A 15,367-nucleotide genomic window follows, 5' to 3' on the forward strand; every position below is an offset into this window, starting at 1 on the left:
TTTAATTTTAAAATACAGGATGAACATTCCTAATCTGAAAATCCAAAGTCTAAACCTTTTTTTTTCTTAATGTATTCAGTACAGAGTCTACAGGGTCTTCTACACAGATTGGACTCATAATGATCCTCCTGTTTTCAGCCTCCCAGGTGCTAGGATTAAAGGTGCGCGTGCGCGCACACACACACACACACACACACACACACACCATCTCAGTTGCCATCTCCCCATTCCCTGGGGGCTGGGCTCACACTGCACACCGAGGGATCAAGTGCCAGTCCCTGCATCTGCCTGAGCAGGTGCTCTAATCCACTGAGCTATCTGGCTGGCTCTAAAATCCAAACCTTTGAAATCTGAAGTCTGTTTATTACTAACATGGTACTCAAAAAGTTGTAGATTTTAGAGCATTTCTGAATTGGATTTTCAGATAAGAATACTGAATTACTAAAATCTAGGTACATATTGCAAAATCTGAAAAATGAGATACTTGAGATACTTCAGTTAAAATTATCAATTAATTGTGAGGAGTATTCCAGATCAGTTTTTAAAAATGAAGTGTATATTGTTGTCTCTGTTGATGCAAAGGTTTCTTTTTTATGCCTTCATTCCTGTATGGTGTATCTTATTTTCTAATGGTGTCTTAATGAAATATATTTGCTTTGGTTTGTATAAATTTCCAGTTAACTTTAATACTATTAAAGTCACACAGTGTAGTTTGAGTAGATATTAGTGGTAAAAGAATTTTGTTTAAGTATGTTTTATTTAATTACCAATAATCATGCCTCAGATAGACCTCATTAACTATGATCCCTCCACTGTGCAAAGCTAGTGTGTTCATTTAATTCTTGATCTCTGAACTGAAAATTAGAAGTACTAGTTCAAATAATAGAATTAAAATCTTTTGCCTTAAAAAGGAAAACACAGTAATATCTGTGCCATGGTATGCTACCACTGCTCTAATCCCTTTTTTTAAAGCGTCCATTGTTTTTTAAAACTCAGATATATAATTAAATCATTGCAATGTAGTGTGGAAATGCAATAATAAAGATCCTGGGGCAACAAGAATGCAAATAATTCTTCTGAGGGTTTAAATCAATCAGAGAAAACAATAAGACATTTCAAATATTGGCTAGTAAAAAAAAAAAAAAAATTGGCTAGTGTAGTTTACCAGATAGAAGAAAGGCATTCTAAGAGGATGTTGTTAAGGAGAGGGGTCAGGGGTTTACAAGTGCATGGCATAATCACAGAACAAACAAGGAGTCCTGAGGCTGAAAAGAACTCTGCTATGGTTTGAGTGTTGCCAGTGTGACAGCGTTTGAGGGAGGCCTTGAAGGGATAACTGGGCCATTAGGCTGCTGCTTTGGCAGTGGGATTAAGGCCCTTGTGAAAGAGGCTTCACGAAGTGTGTGGCCCCACTACTTCTGCCTTCTTCCATATGACAGTGCAGGGCTCCTTCTCCCTGGAGAATGCACTGTCAAGACACCATCTTGAAAGCAGAGAGAGCAGCTTTCTCCCAACAAACAAACTTGGACTTCCCAGTACTTTTGTGCTGTTTAGAAATTACCAGTGTCAAGCATTCTGTTAGAGCAGGACAAATGGCCCAAGTGACGTCCTGCACACTGTATTGATGAATTCAGACTTCATGCAGTAGACAGTGTTTAAGATGGGAAATTTGAGGCTTTATCCAGGTGAGTGACATAGTGAAACTCATATGTAAATAGGTTTTATTTTTGGTAAAATAATAGTTCTTGAAGTGTGGAGACTTCTGGTATCCTTATTCAGGGTACCAAATCTTTCATGATAACATTAAGGTATTATTTACCTTTTGGATATCATTTTTTAAGAAAAAAAAGATATATATATGAATTTTCCAGATGCTACAAGGCATGTTTTCAGTTTAATTGAACATTAAAGCAACTTCCAACAGTGTAAAAATCACTATTTTTCTCACAAAAATTATTTGTTAACATGTAATGATACTTCTGATTTGATTTGAAACTGTCTCATTGCTATCTGTTTATCAATAAAACTTTGAAAAAAAACATGTAATGAGTTTTTAAAAATAAATTAATAAATATTTTTATATTTTCTTAATTTTAAGAACTAATACGGCAAATATTAGTAGGTAAAACCCACATAAATGAGTTTTGAAAGGACCTTAATAATTAAAGAGGTAAAGGGGAACCTGAGATCAGAAGACTGATGTAGCGTGTACACTGTAAGAAGAGGCTAATAGGGAGGCAGCTAAATAGATAGATTTTGCAAGAACTTAAGTCATTGGTTTTCAAATCTTTTGTATATTAATACTGACAAGATTTTTTGAAAACTATCCTCTCTGTGTCTGTGTGTGTCTGTCTCTGTCTCTGTCTGTCTGTCTTTCTGTCTGTCTCTGTTTCTCTCTCTCTCTCTCTCTCTCTCTCTCTCTCTCTCTCTCTCTCTCTCTTTCTCTCTCTCATCTTTTTGAGACAGGATCTTACTATGCAGTTCAGGCTGGCCTTGAATTCACTGTGTAGCCCAGGCTATCCTTGAACTCACAAATATCCTCCTGCCTCAGCCTCCTAAGCACTGAAATTATGGGTGTGCAGTACCACGCCCCAGCCCTCTCATGTTTTAATTTATAAATTTTTCAAAGTTTTAAGTAGTTACAAATAATGTATCTTCTAAATTATTATAAATATCATTTCTCCCCACACTTATATTTCTACCTACCTAAAATTTTGCATGAAGTGTTGTATTTCTACCTACCTAAAATTTTGCATAAAGTGTTTCTAGTTTGTAGCTAGAAACATTTGGGGTCACCTATTTTGTTTGCAACCAAAATGTTTATGTAAGTTCAAATTAGTTTTAAATTTTCCTGTGACCACAGAACTTGTAAGTTTTTACATTTTTTTTCTGGATTGAGGTTTTACTGAAGTTATTATCCAGATCTAAGCATTGCAAATACATGATGACTTGCATAATTTAGCTTACATTTTTTATTAAGGATATTCCTTAATGAAATGAAAAAAGTTCCCCCATAAATTAATATATTCTTGAATGAATATTAGTTATTTCTATAACAAGACAGTAAAATTTTACATAAATTCCATTTATTTTTCATTTTGTACACATAAACACTGAGAAAACTTGTTTGTATAAATGAGTACATAGTAATTAATGGAAGAAATTTTGTTACAATAATACCATTCACTTTTCCTGGCTCTGAGATATGTAGGTAAAAAGTTTATAGTGATCTACTATTAAAAAATGTTAACTGGCATCCATCCTTTTTAAATTTATTGAAAGCAAAAAATAAAAAGACTACTTGATTTTCAAAAATGGACTCATTAACTAATTCCTAAAGCCATTCGTTCTGTTTCTAGGAAGTGTATCAAAAAACTTCTCAGTTAAATTATGTTTTTGCGGTACCGGGGATTGAACTCAGGACCCCTGCGCTTGCCAGGCAAGTGCTTATTCCACTGAGCTATCTCCCCGATCCTAAATTATATTTTCACACTTCCACGTAAAGGCATGTTATTGGAAGTCTTTGAAAAAACAGAACATTGTTAATTCCAATACAGTATTTTAATAATACATATAATTTAAATTGGCACACCTTTGCATAGCCTTAAAGGCTAAGTTGATTTCATGAAGAATGTCCTTCCTGTAACCTTTTTGGCAATGGCAGGCCTCAAAAGTCTGACTTTATTTTTCAGTTCAAGTATTTTAAAGTTATAGAATATTACTTTAAAAGCTGATGTTAACATACATGAGGCCCTAAGTTCACTCCTCAGTAAAAAGACAACTAATGCTGAGCAATAAATGGTAGCCACATGCACAGAGGAACATTTATTGTGAAACCACTAAAGCACAGCCCCTTCTTTCTGATATTTCTTAATTTCCAGTATTCACTTTCATGATTAATTTTGTATTTTTGTCATTAAGCTACCAAATTATGTAACAGTTAAGACTTCTTTTAGTGCCTGAATATCTGGAATAATAAATCATTTGAGTAATCAAGGAAAACTTTATAAAATGTATATCTTGTGTAATTTCATATTAAATTATGATAACTTCTATATTTAAAAAAGAAAAAGGTAAATACTATAAAAATATAGTCAGATAGGCAATTGATATAGATTCATATTTATAGGAAGTAGAAAATATTAAAGTTTATAAAATGAAGTTGACTAATTTTGTATAAATATACCAGAACCTAGGTTAATAAAATAGATTTTAAGTTTTAGTTGACTTATAGTATAGTAAACTTTCTCAGTCCATTTGTGTTATTCTAACTAAATTTCATTAAATGGATAATTAATGAAACATGAAAATGTAGTTCTCACAGTTCTGGAGGCTAGGGGTTGTTAAGGTCAGTTGTCTTGTGTGGTCTGCCTCAATGCTGCCTCCTCTAGAGGACAGGAACGTCGCATCTTTAAATGGAGGAAGGTGGGAAGACGGGCCAAGAAAGTCTCTTGTAGAGCTCCAAACATGAGGGAGACATTCTTCTGGCCTAATCATCTCTTAAAGGCTTCCCTTTTAATACTCTTGAATTAACCATCAAATTTTAACACATGAATTTTGGAGGGAACTCATTCAAATTCTAGCAAATACTAAATCTTAAATCTGAAAGAAACCACATTTTGGCATAATATTAGGTTGAAAATTCATTTTCATTTAAAAGGATTTTTGTCATCTATAATGCTTTTATTTGTAAAAAAGAAATGCTCATGTGTTTTAGCTATAAATATGGTCAGCCTGTTGTCCTATGGATTGATACTAAGTACTAGGGGGGAAATGCTTCCACTTAAGTATTTTTAAAACTTATTGAAGCAGGACTTTGAACGGGTAGAGGATCCTTACAGTAGGTTTTTACTGTGACTTACCTTTGGCAAGCTTTGTGCATCCTTGGAGTTACTCTGCATTGGTTTGAAGACTTCTGTACTAGTGGTGAGTGGACAGCGGTTTAGAGACTGATTAGCGATATATCTAAAATACATTATAAAATAAACTGGTGGCTCATTAGACATTGGAGTTAAAGAAGAGTCTGGCTTGGGTAAATAGTTTATGATGCCACTCATTGCATAAGGAAAGTAATCAGAAGGGTTTGGAAAGATAGGAATAGAGTTCTGTTTGCCTTTAGATCTTTATGTGGAAATTGTCAAATCGTCTAGTGTACTAAAGAAAGATCAAATGTACGTTTATATATTTGAAAGATTTTAATGTATAAGTGAATGATAATATCTAAAGAATATGAGCCGGCTACTTGTACAAGAAGTGCTCATTTAATGAAAGCTGTATTGCTAGATGTCAGAGATGGGCACCAGTGGTTCTATAGGAAATTGAGTTGTAAGAAATTCTGGCCAGAATTTGGGATTTGTAGAGTTATGACAGTGTTCCAGATGACATGACTATTGATGTAAATGTAGATGGTTGTACATGAAAAAAGTAAGATGTCTCCTGAAAATAATCCCTATTACATCTTTTAGAGAAAAAAATTAATATAACACCCAGTCTTATTTTGGAGGACATACATTATGTATTAATTTACTTAAGACAGGGTCTCAGTTTGTAATGTTGGCTGGCTTTGAATTCACTATGTAGTCTAGGCTGGCCTTGAACTCACAGTGATCCTCCTGCCTTAGCCTCCTGAGTGCTGGGATTGAAGGCATATGTCACTTTGACTGGCTTGTTTATTTTTAAATATAATGATTTGCAGATAAAATCAAACTGTCACATTGCTATTTCTTTCTCATTAAAATTAAAAAGTAATTAATTAAAAAAAAAAGAGTTGGAGAATCCAGGGGTGGTGGTGTGCATCTGCAATCCCAGCACTCAGGAGGCAGAGGCGGGAGGATTGTCCTGAGTTTGAGACCAGCCTTGGCTACATAGTGAGTTCAAGGCCAGCCTATACTACAAAGTGAGGCTCTGTCTCAAAAAATGAAAAAGAAAGGGATGGCGAGGTAGCTCAGTGGACTAAGCACCAGCTTAGACAAGCTCAGGGACCGAAACCAGGCATGGTGGTGCATGCCTGTAATCCTAGTGCTGGGGAGGCTGAAAACAGGAGGATCACTATGAGTCTGAGCTGCCTAGTGAGACCCTGTACCAAATACATTTTAAAAAGTTGGAACATTAAGTAATTGTATTTTAACGCTTTCTGTGTTTTATAGGTATGCTCCAGAATCTCTGACAGAGAGCAAGTTTTCTGTGGCCTCAGATGTTTGGAGTTTTGGAGTAGTTCTGTATGAGCTGTTCACATATATTGAGAAGAGTAAAAGTCCACCAGCAGTGAGTGTGCTTTTTTATTTACCTTCTTTTTTCTTTTCTTTTCCTTTTTTTAACACAAGAAAAGCCTAGGACTCATTTTAGAGGATTTTATTGCTTATTTGTAAGGCAATATCCAACAAAATAACTGTAACTTGAAGTTTTAGAAGGGGAATATTAGAGCACTGATTAGTATACTGTCTTGTATTAGTTCACTTTATGTAGATGTAACAACAAAATACTCAAAACTGTACTTTGTAAAGATAGGTAGGTAGCTCAGAGTTATGGGGACTCCAGTTGTGACTGTCCAGTGTCAAGCAGCCACATCTTTGCAGCTTCCAGTAAGGGACCCTTGACTAGGTCTCATCAGGTGGGCAGAAAGGGTGCAGTCTGTGGGTGGAAGGGGCACGCAGAAAAATTCGAAACTAGAGAGCCAGGAGGGGCCAGGCTTGCTCTTTCTATAAAACAGTTTGTTATCGCCAGATCTAACATACTCTGAGACCAGCGCTAACCCTTCTGAGGGTTAACCCTCTTCTGAAGGCTGTGCCATCAGTGATCTAATGACCTTCCACTGTTCCCTACTTTGGAAGGTCCCTACTTTAACACTGCCATACTGGAGACAATATTCCAACATATGAACCTTTAGAAGATAAACTACATTTAAACCAGTGTATCTTTTAATACTAGTTTCAGTAAATTCAGTAAGCTCACTCATTCTAGGAATTATCATACAAGTTAAAATAGTTTCAAAAATTTTTTTCTGTACTTCAATACAAAAAGGTATGAAAATATAAAAATTATCTCTAATGCAGTTAAAGACAGCCACTTTAATATTGTATTTTCTTTTAGGCTTTACTTATTATAGTATAAAAGTAACATTTATGAAGAGATATATATCATCATTAAGTATTACATTTTGGCTGTTTTACAGTAAACATTTACCTCAGATAGTGTATAACTGTTGCTGCTTTCCATCATAGGCTTTTATATTTCTGGATAGTCAGTTTTTATTTTTCATTCACTTATCACTTCAGTGAACACAGTGAATGTTCATGAATGTTTATCAGTGGTTCTCGTATCAGAATAAAAGTATCATTATTTTATTGTCTTAAAACAACAATAACAAAACATGTTTTTAGTTCATAAAAACTTCTAAAGGAAGTTAGCACTTCTTTTGGAACTTGGAATAATGCAGTTGTGAAAATGATGTTATAAAGACTCCATACTTAATAGCCTTTTCTGAAATATGACTGAAAAGGGAAGTTTTTGATGTTTAATATAGTCTGTTTTGAAAAGATTTTAAAACATACAAAAATATATATACACTGAATTTTTTCCACTTACTGGAAGAAGCTGAAAAATAATTTTGCTTTAACTAGAATGTATGAGGAAAACTGATTCAACGATGGGTTTGTATTTCAGGAGTTTATGCGTATGATTGGCAATGACAAACAAGGACAGATGATTGTGTTCCATTTGATAGAACTCCTAAAGAATAATGGAAGATTACCACGACCAGATGGATGCCCAGATGAGGTAATTTTTTAAATCTATGTAATTATGCATTTTCTTTTTCTTATTTAAAAACTTTAGGGCACTGAAACTACCTTTGGCCAAATAGCATTAACAAATATCTATAAATCAAGGCACAGCTGTGACACATAATCCTGTTTAGGAGTTCCAGATTCAACTGTCCATCAATGAAAAGATGGTACTTTGGGTTCATTGTAATTTTTCTTTTGACATCAGTTATTTTATTTAAAAAAAAATAAAAACAATGGTACAAAATCTCAAAACAAGATTTTAGGAGAGTAACAATGGTTAGTACATTGTGTATTGTTACTGCCAAAGTAGTTTCTCATATTACAAGATATAGGCAGAAATAATAAATAAACAACATAGGTACAGACCTCTGTTTTTTTTTTTCAAAGTCAACAGGAAATGGAAATATACTTTTTTTTTTTGAAATTGGAAATATACTTTTTAAAGTTTAAAGTATTTAACTTTTTTTTTCTTTTTTTTTTTGCAACCGGGGTTTGAACTCAGGCCCTTGTGCTTGCACAGGAAGCGCTTATTCTACTGAGCCATCTACCCAGCCCTTGTTGTAATTTTGGTTTACTTTTTCTTTTACAGATTTATATGATCATGACAGAATGCTGGAACAATAATGTAAATCAACGCCCCTCCTTTAAGGATCTAGCACTTCGAGTGGATAAAATAAGGGACAACATGGTTGAATGAAAGAAATCATCTTTGAGACCAAAGTAGACTTATAGAACAACGTTCTAAATATCACACTGCTGTGGACTATCATTATAATACAGTTACCACACACATCATGGTCTAGCCAGCAACGATGTGAAGGTATCTACTCAAAACATTAAAAGGTTTACTGAGTTTTTCTTCATATGGACATATGTAAAAGACATTCATGAAAAAAATCCCAAGCAAGAAATTTTGTAAAAAGTTTCGTGAATCTTAGTTCCATATCCTTCTGTGACAAAAGAAAAAGACTTTTCAGTTTAATTCTTGAGAGATAAAAAAATTACAATGTAAATTTTTCAGTGTTAAAGATGAACAGAATATATGTACAGTTTTTACCACAATGAATGTATAATACTTTGGTATCTTGTGTGATTTACACAAGGGCTTGTGTTCATTAATAGTATTTTCTAGCTTTTCCATGTTGATCTTTAATAACTACTATACAAACAATTTATGCTCAGAAAAACTGAATAAACATCTTTGTGTTTTTGTTCATCTGTATCAGTATCCAGCAATATTGAGCAGGTATATACTTTTAGTTTGTAGTTCCATGTACTGTAAATATTTTTCTAAGCAGAGGGAACAATAGTCTAGTTTTATTTGTTATAGAGAACTTTCCTAACCCCAAAGAATACATTTTGAAATGGAACAAGCTTACAAAGATGCAACAATCTATTTTCTTATTTGTTTCCATTGTGTCTGTTCATGGTGAATGTTTTCTTAACAGAAGTATCTCCAGACTTTTCTAAAACTGAAATGAATTGTGTTTTAAATTTTTGAGATTAAGAATATCAGAAATATTGTTATCTCTTGAGCTGCTAGTAAGATTATTCAGTTCCTGGAACCTGTTGTCATGCATTGATTTAAACATAAGCCATAAACAGTTTCAAAGATCTAAGATGCATAGTGGTTTAGGAATTTCTTTTCTCTAAAGAGTATACATTTGTGGGATTTCCACATGTTCAATTGCAGTCATACTAGAGACCTTCTGTAGTTAAGAGTTTCATGCACAAAGAAGAAATAAGGTACATTGGTGAAACAATAGATTTGTGAATTTCATTCAAGAATGCCAGTAGAAAATTCCTAATTTATGTCTTTAAGAGAGCATACACATTTTCAAATAAGTACAAAGGTTTGTTATATCATCTGTTTTAGTGCTACTCCATTTTAGATACCATACCTAAAATAAAATATAGTGGGTTTTTTCTTCCTTGTGTTTTATTTATACAAAGGTTAAAATACTTGGTATTTTATAGTTAACAAGGAATAGTTTCCTTATTTTCAGTGGTGTGTGCTTGTTTTTAAAACATACCTAAGATTTCTGATTTTTGGTTGAAGAGGAGAGGGAAGAAATGCTTACATTTTTTATCTCTAAGGCATTTCAGTAGATAGCAGATGGAGAAATCATCAGAAATGAGAGTGTATTAGACAAAAAATAAAAAAAGATTTATAATAGATATTTGGATGAAACTTGAATGTAATTTTTCTTGAATTTTAAAGGTTTCTCAAGGATCTCTATGTAATTTAGAGATCTTTGATTTTTTTACTTTTAAAATAAAAGCACACCATACATTATGATTTAGTTCAGATATCTGTTCTAAATATTAAGTACTTAAAAGTAGGTTCTTCTCAAAAGTCTGTAACATTTCATTTGTTTGTTTTGTTTTGTTTTGTTTTGTTTTGTTTTGTTTTTGCGGAACCGGGGGATTGAACTCAGCCCCTTGCGCTTGCCAGGGAAGTGCTTATTCCACTGAGCCATCTCCCTAGCCCCTTCATTTGTTTTTAAAAGCAAGGATGGGAGCTATAGTTCTTCAAACTTTTTAAGATATTTCATTTTTCACTTTTAAAGAATCCAACATACATATAATTATAAATTTCTTGAGTGAGACAACTACCTTCTTATAAAATTTCAGATATTCAGGAGACTTTTTCATTGAAGGTTTTTAATATTTTCATTTTTTATGTGTTTGTATTGTACTAGGAGTTGAACAAGGCCTTTGCACTGAGCTATATCCCCAGTCCCATTTCCTTTTGTATTTTGAGAGAGTGTCTCGCTAAGTTGCTAACCTGTTTACGTTGAGATCAAACTTGCAATCTTTCTTCCTTGGCCTGCTAGAATTGTAGGATTTCAGGTGTGTGCCATCATGTCTGGTTTGTTTTAAATCTTATTTCTGAGTATATACAAGAGAAAGACCCAAGAGCTAAGCTGATGTTATGTTTTACATATAAAATGTTCCCTAAAGGTTTCATGTGTTCAGAGGTGGGGCTTCTGGAAGATGGTTGGACCTGGGGGCTCTCTACTAATCAGTGAGTTAACTCATTGATGAGTTCATGGCTGAACAAACTATTGGAAGGTGAGGCCTCAGAATGGGTGGGGCACTACGGAAGTGAGCTTCAGGCGTACAATTTTGTGCTGGAACCTACCGTGGTTCCTGGCTGCCATGGTTTGAGCCACCTTCCTCTGCCATGCTCTTCCAACAAGCCATTTCTGATTTGGAGCCCAAAGTTGTGGACTGAAACCTCTGAAACTGTGAGTTCAATACATAAATAGACCTCTAAAATGCAGATGTTGGGTAGTCCAGTGGGAAGTGGCTAATTCTATTGGTTTATATAAGAAATAAAATACAAGTTATTCTATCAGTTAATACCAAGTATTTCTTCAATTTAGTATTTTTTGAAAATAAGTGAAAAAGATTTCTTTTCACTTTTCAAAAGAATTCTGTAATTCTGTACATATATCAATATCTTGGTATGTAAGTATTATGTAAATAATTTCCTACTCCATGGGTACTTGTTTTAGGAAGTATGTAGTGACTTCTTCATGCTAATTACCTATCCTGCCAGTAGTATTATAGTTTGTTGTGATAAAGTGCTTTCTTAAAGCCAAAAAATGCTTTAAAATGAAATTTTTATCAAAATTGTAACTCCTAGTATTTAACTTTTATTTGAACAATTTCATTTTGCAGTAGGTACTAGAAAATACCTGTTGTTCTATATTTGGGGAGCCATTCTTCATGGAGTGTTTTATGTGCTCAATTTGAAGTTATGCTGATTTGTTCATTTGACCTTTTGCACAGTATCAGGAAATTAAAAGTTTGATGTAATAAATATTCACAAGTTATTTTCTTTTGTGTTGTTATTTAGCCAAACAGTTATATATGTAGAAGAAAATGTTGAGGTGTTTCTCACTAAAAAACATAAGACGGTATTTTGTACTGAAAAGTTGGGAGTTTTTCAGTTGCTTGGAGAATATGAAAACTTCAAAGTGAATTTTGAAGAACTATGTAATATATGATTGTGAGTTGTAATTTACTTACAGAAATTAAGAACATTAAGAGATTGAAGAAATCATAGATACAGAGGAAATTGGAAACAAAATGAGAAAAATAAACCTAACACTCACTATATTCAATTATGAATATACTATTGAAATACGTAGATAACACTTACCCTGAAAAAGTTTCATTAAAGGTTTCTTTAACAACATGTATGGCTATCCAATATTTTTAGTATATTAGAATAAATTTACTTGGTTGTCCTTTGTTATGTTTAAGACCACTCAAGTTTTGCTTGAAGAAAAAGTTTTAAAAAAGAAAGTTTGCAGAATTCATCTTATGTTTTTAAGAATGAATAACTGGTCTATCAGCAACTAAAACACATTTAATTTGCATAACCTTGATATGTGCTACTGTCTCCTCATTTCTACCTCTTCTTCATTCCAGTAGCCATATCCATTCTCAGCATCCCCTGTAGTGATGGCAGCTGCTGAGGCAAACCACAGAGACATTGAAGCTCAAAAATAAAAACAGTAATAATTTACAAAGGAGATCAACAGCTATATTATAAAGCTTAAGTTGTAGGAAGATAGCAGTTTAAAAAACTTGACTGTTGGTATTAAAAAAATCTCAAAACTATTTGAGGGCTGTACAAGGTATCAAAGAGATTGTATATAAAAAACAAGATACTTACTGATGGAAATTTTATTAAAATGATGAATTAACTAAGTTATATTGTACATGTTTAGTGACAGCATTAGAAAATAAATTATGCCTAATTGTAAGAGTTACTTTAGATATATTTCATTGCTTTTCACAGCTTTGCAGCATGTCTCATGAGTCCAGTAGAAATACTCCTTACTTTGAAATGGGAGGTTATCAGAAGAGATCAGGAAATTAATGAATTGAAATTCCTCGTACAAAGCTCAGATTATGCCAACATGAAGGTCATGTACTCCATCTAAAAGTCTGGAGGCAAGGAAGAGTACACTGGCAGGAGCTGCGGCTAGCTAGCCGGACTTCCTTGTCCTAAGTGATACAGTCCAGCTCCAGTAGACAAACTGGTAAACGTGCTCATTTTCTCAGAGAAATGTTCACGTCAAAGATGGTCAGCTATGTGTCATTTACAGATAAAATTGATACCATTGGTGGACATTGTTTTTTTTCAAAGTACTTTAGCCGATAGATTCAGAGAACTTTAATGGAGTTAACTGAGATAGGAAGATACAGTACTTGGCATGGAGCTAAAATGGCCATTGCTACAAATGGCCAAGCAGAGTAGATCCTGCTTTGCTGTCTCTTGGCAAACAGAAACACATATATTGACTTATCAAATGAGCAAGCAAGATTCAAAATTCATGCAGAAATCATTAGAAAGTATGATAAACATTACTAGGAGCAGGCATGAAGCTTTCAGATGACTTTTCATGGAACAGACTGTTAGCTTTTGTTACCTCAGTGAGGTACGTGAGGCAACTGACTTTAAAGAGAAAAGATTTATTTTGTTCCTATATTTAAAAATTGGAGTCTAAAGTTGGATGGCCTCATTACTTTTAGATTCTAATGAAAGCAAGAAATGGTCACAGGGTGGAAATGTGTTAGGAAGCAACAGAGATGGAGATGGAGAAGGAAAGTTGGAGAGATATGCCACAGCCCCATAGTCCCCTTCAAGGGAATGCTCTGTTAAACTAAATACCTCCAACTAAGCCCCATCTCTTAAAGCTCCTTCGCATGTACCAATACCATCACACTAAGGTTCAAAATTTTATAGAAAAATCTTTGTAGAGTACTCATCTGATTGATGAATGTAGAATTTGAAATTGAGTGGAAGCTTTCATGATCCCACAGTTCTCACATTCTGCATATTGAAAATCCAGCATCTCATGGGTGATGCCAAAGTCAGCTGCCAGTTTCAGCAGTAGCTAGGCCTACGTGGACCATGGGCGCAGCTGCCCATGCATCCTTGGATGGCTGTATCTAGTGAAATTAATCCTGAGGAACCAATACCCTAGGCCAGTGGTGGCTGCACCTACAGCATGCATGTTACTATGTTTTTATTTTAGGACAAAAGATATTAACATAGAATTGTTTTTTATAAACTAAAACTTCAATATTCAGGTTAAATTATAGTGTTGGCACATTGTAATAAGTGAGTTTGGAGTTGCAGTTTAGTCTCTAAAAGTTTCACTGTTACCCTCCTAAGCAATCCTAATTGAGAAGGAGGCCCAGAGGCACTCTTCTCAAATGAAGCATTTAAAATTTTGCACGTATGATATATGGGGTTTTTGTTGATTGTTGAGATGCCCTGATGGGATCTTTCTTGTCCAAGGCAAAGTATTTATTTTCTTGTAAAGACCACTGATCTCTTTGGCAATCATACCTTCCTTAACCCTAGCTTTACAAACTGTTTCTTCCCAAGACAAACTGAAAGTTTTTGATTTCTTTTTTTACTCCTGATTATTACTATAAATCTGGCTAAAAACAGCCAGCAATAACCATACCACAACCTGAATATAAGCTTCCTTGAAATTTATTGTGCAAAATCAATTAAGAGTGAACAAAGTATAGAAAAATTCTTTTCCAGAATATAACATTTATGGTCTCCTGTCCAATCCCCAAGAGAGTCATTCTTATCTGAAATCTCATGAGCACTGTCTTTACTGTCTGTATTCCTGTTGGCATTGTGGCTTTCTGAGGTCCCATGAGAATCGCCCATCAATTTATGCCTAAAGCATTACAGGGATTCTCTCACATTGATTTCCAATCCTTTCCAAACTCTGCCCATAAAACAGTCCCAAAGGCTTCTGAATTACATAGTTAGGTATAGTGACAGCAACAATCCCATTTTCTGCAATTACCTTTTTTTTTTTTTTTTTTTCTGGGGATTGAACTCAGGACCTTGCACTTGCTAGGCAGGTACTTAAGCTGCTGAGCTATCTCTCCAGCCCCCTGCAATTGTCTTTTCCCTTGCTGGAACAAAATATCTGATACCCACAACTTAAAGAGGTTTAATTTGTTTTATGGTTTTATAAGATTCAATCTGATTACTTGGCTCAAAGGCACAAGCCTCATGACAGGGTATGCTTGACAATGGAGTCTAAGCAGATATTGAGAAAAAGAGGCAGAGATGAAGGGGCCAGGGACCAGATATAGTCCCCAAGTTTATGCCTTCTTGATCTATTCAGAGACACCCAGAATGTGCTTTCCTAATGTGGTCATCTCTTAAGCCAGTCAAGTTGATAATCAAGATACTTAATATTATATTAAGTTATCTCAACTTACAGTCGTCCCTCATTGATTGCATTAAGAAGTCTATGTCAGCTTTCCTGTTGCTGGGCAACATATTTGATATATACAATTTAAGGAGGAGAGATTTTTTTGGCTCATAGTTTCAGGGTTCAATCAATGGTCATCTGGAACTAAGGCAGAGTTGTCACGGCAGAATACCTGGCTCAATCCATTGCAACCAAGAAGCAAAGAAAGCAGGGAAAGCCAGAGAGAAAAATATACCCTCCACAGGCATGCTCCCAGTGATTAGGCTCTTTCACCTGGGCCCCACCTCCTAACAGCAAATTCACTTATAAATT

General features: G+C 34.4%; 1 protein-coding gene across 1 annotated transcript in view; it reads left to right on the plus strand.

Annotated features, from left to right (window-relative positions):
- Jak2 (Janus kinase 2) overlaps positions 1-10,156 on the plus strand; it is a 154,662-nt gene extending 144,506 nt beyond the window's left edge. The window contains exons 22-24 of the mRNA XM_004637222.3: positions 6,147-6,264; positions 7,663-7,776; positions 8,374-10,156. Coding sequence (XP_004637279.1) covers positions 6,147-6,264; positions 7,663-7,776; positions 8,374-8,481 — 340 coding nt within the window. The 3' untranslated portion in view covers positions 8,482-10,156. The remainder of the gene's footprint in view (positions 1-6,146; positions 6,265-7,662; positions 7,777-8,373) is intronic.
- The last annotated feature ends 5,211 nt before the right edge of the window (positions 10,157-15,367 follow it).

Source organism: Octodon degus, unplaced genomic scaffold (assembly GCF_000260255.1).
Source record: "Octodon degus isolate 3935 unplaced genomic scaffold, OctDeg1.0 scaffold00087, whole genome shotgun sequence".
Classification (NCBI taxonomy): Eukaryota; Metazoa; Chordata; class Mammalia; order Rodentia; family Octodontidae; genus Octodon; species Octodon degus.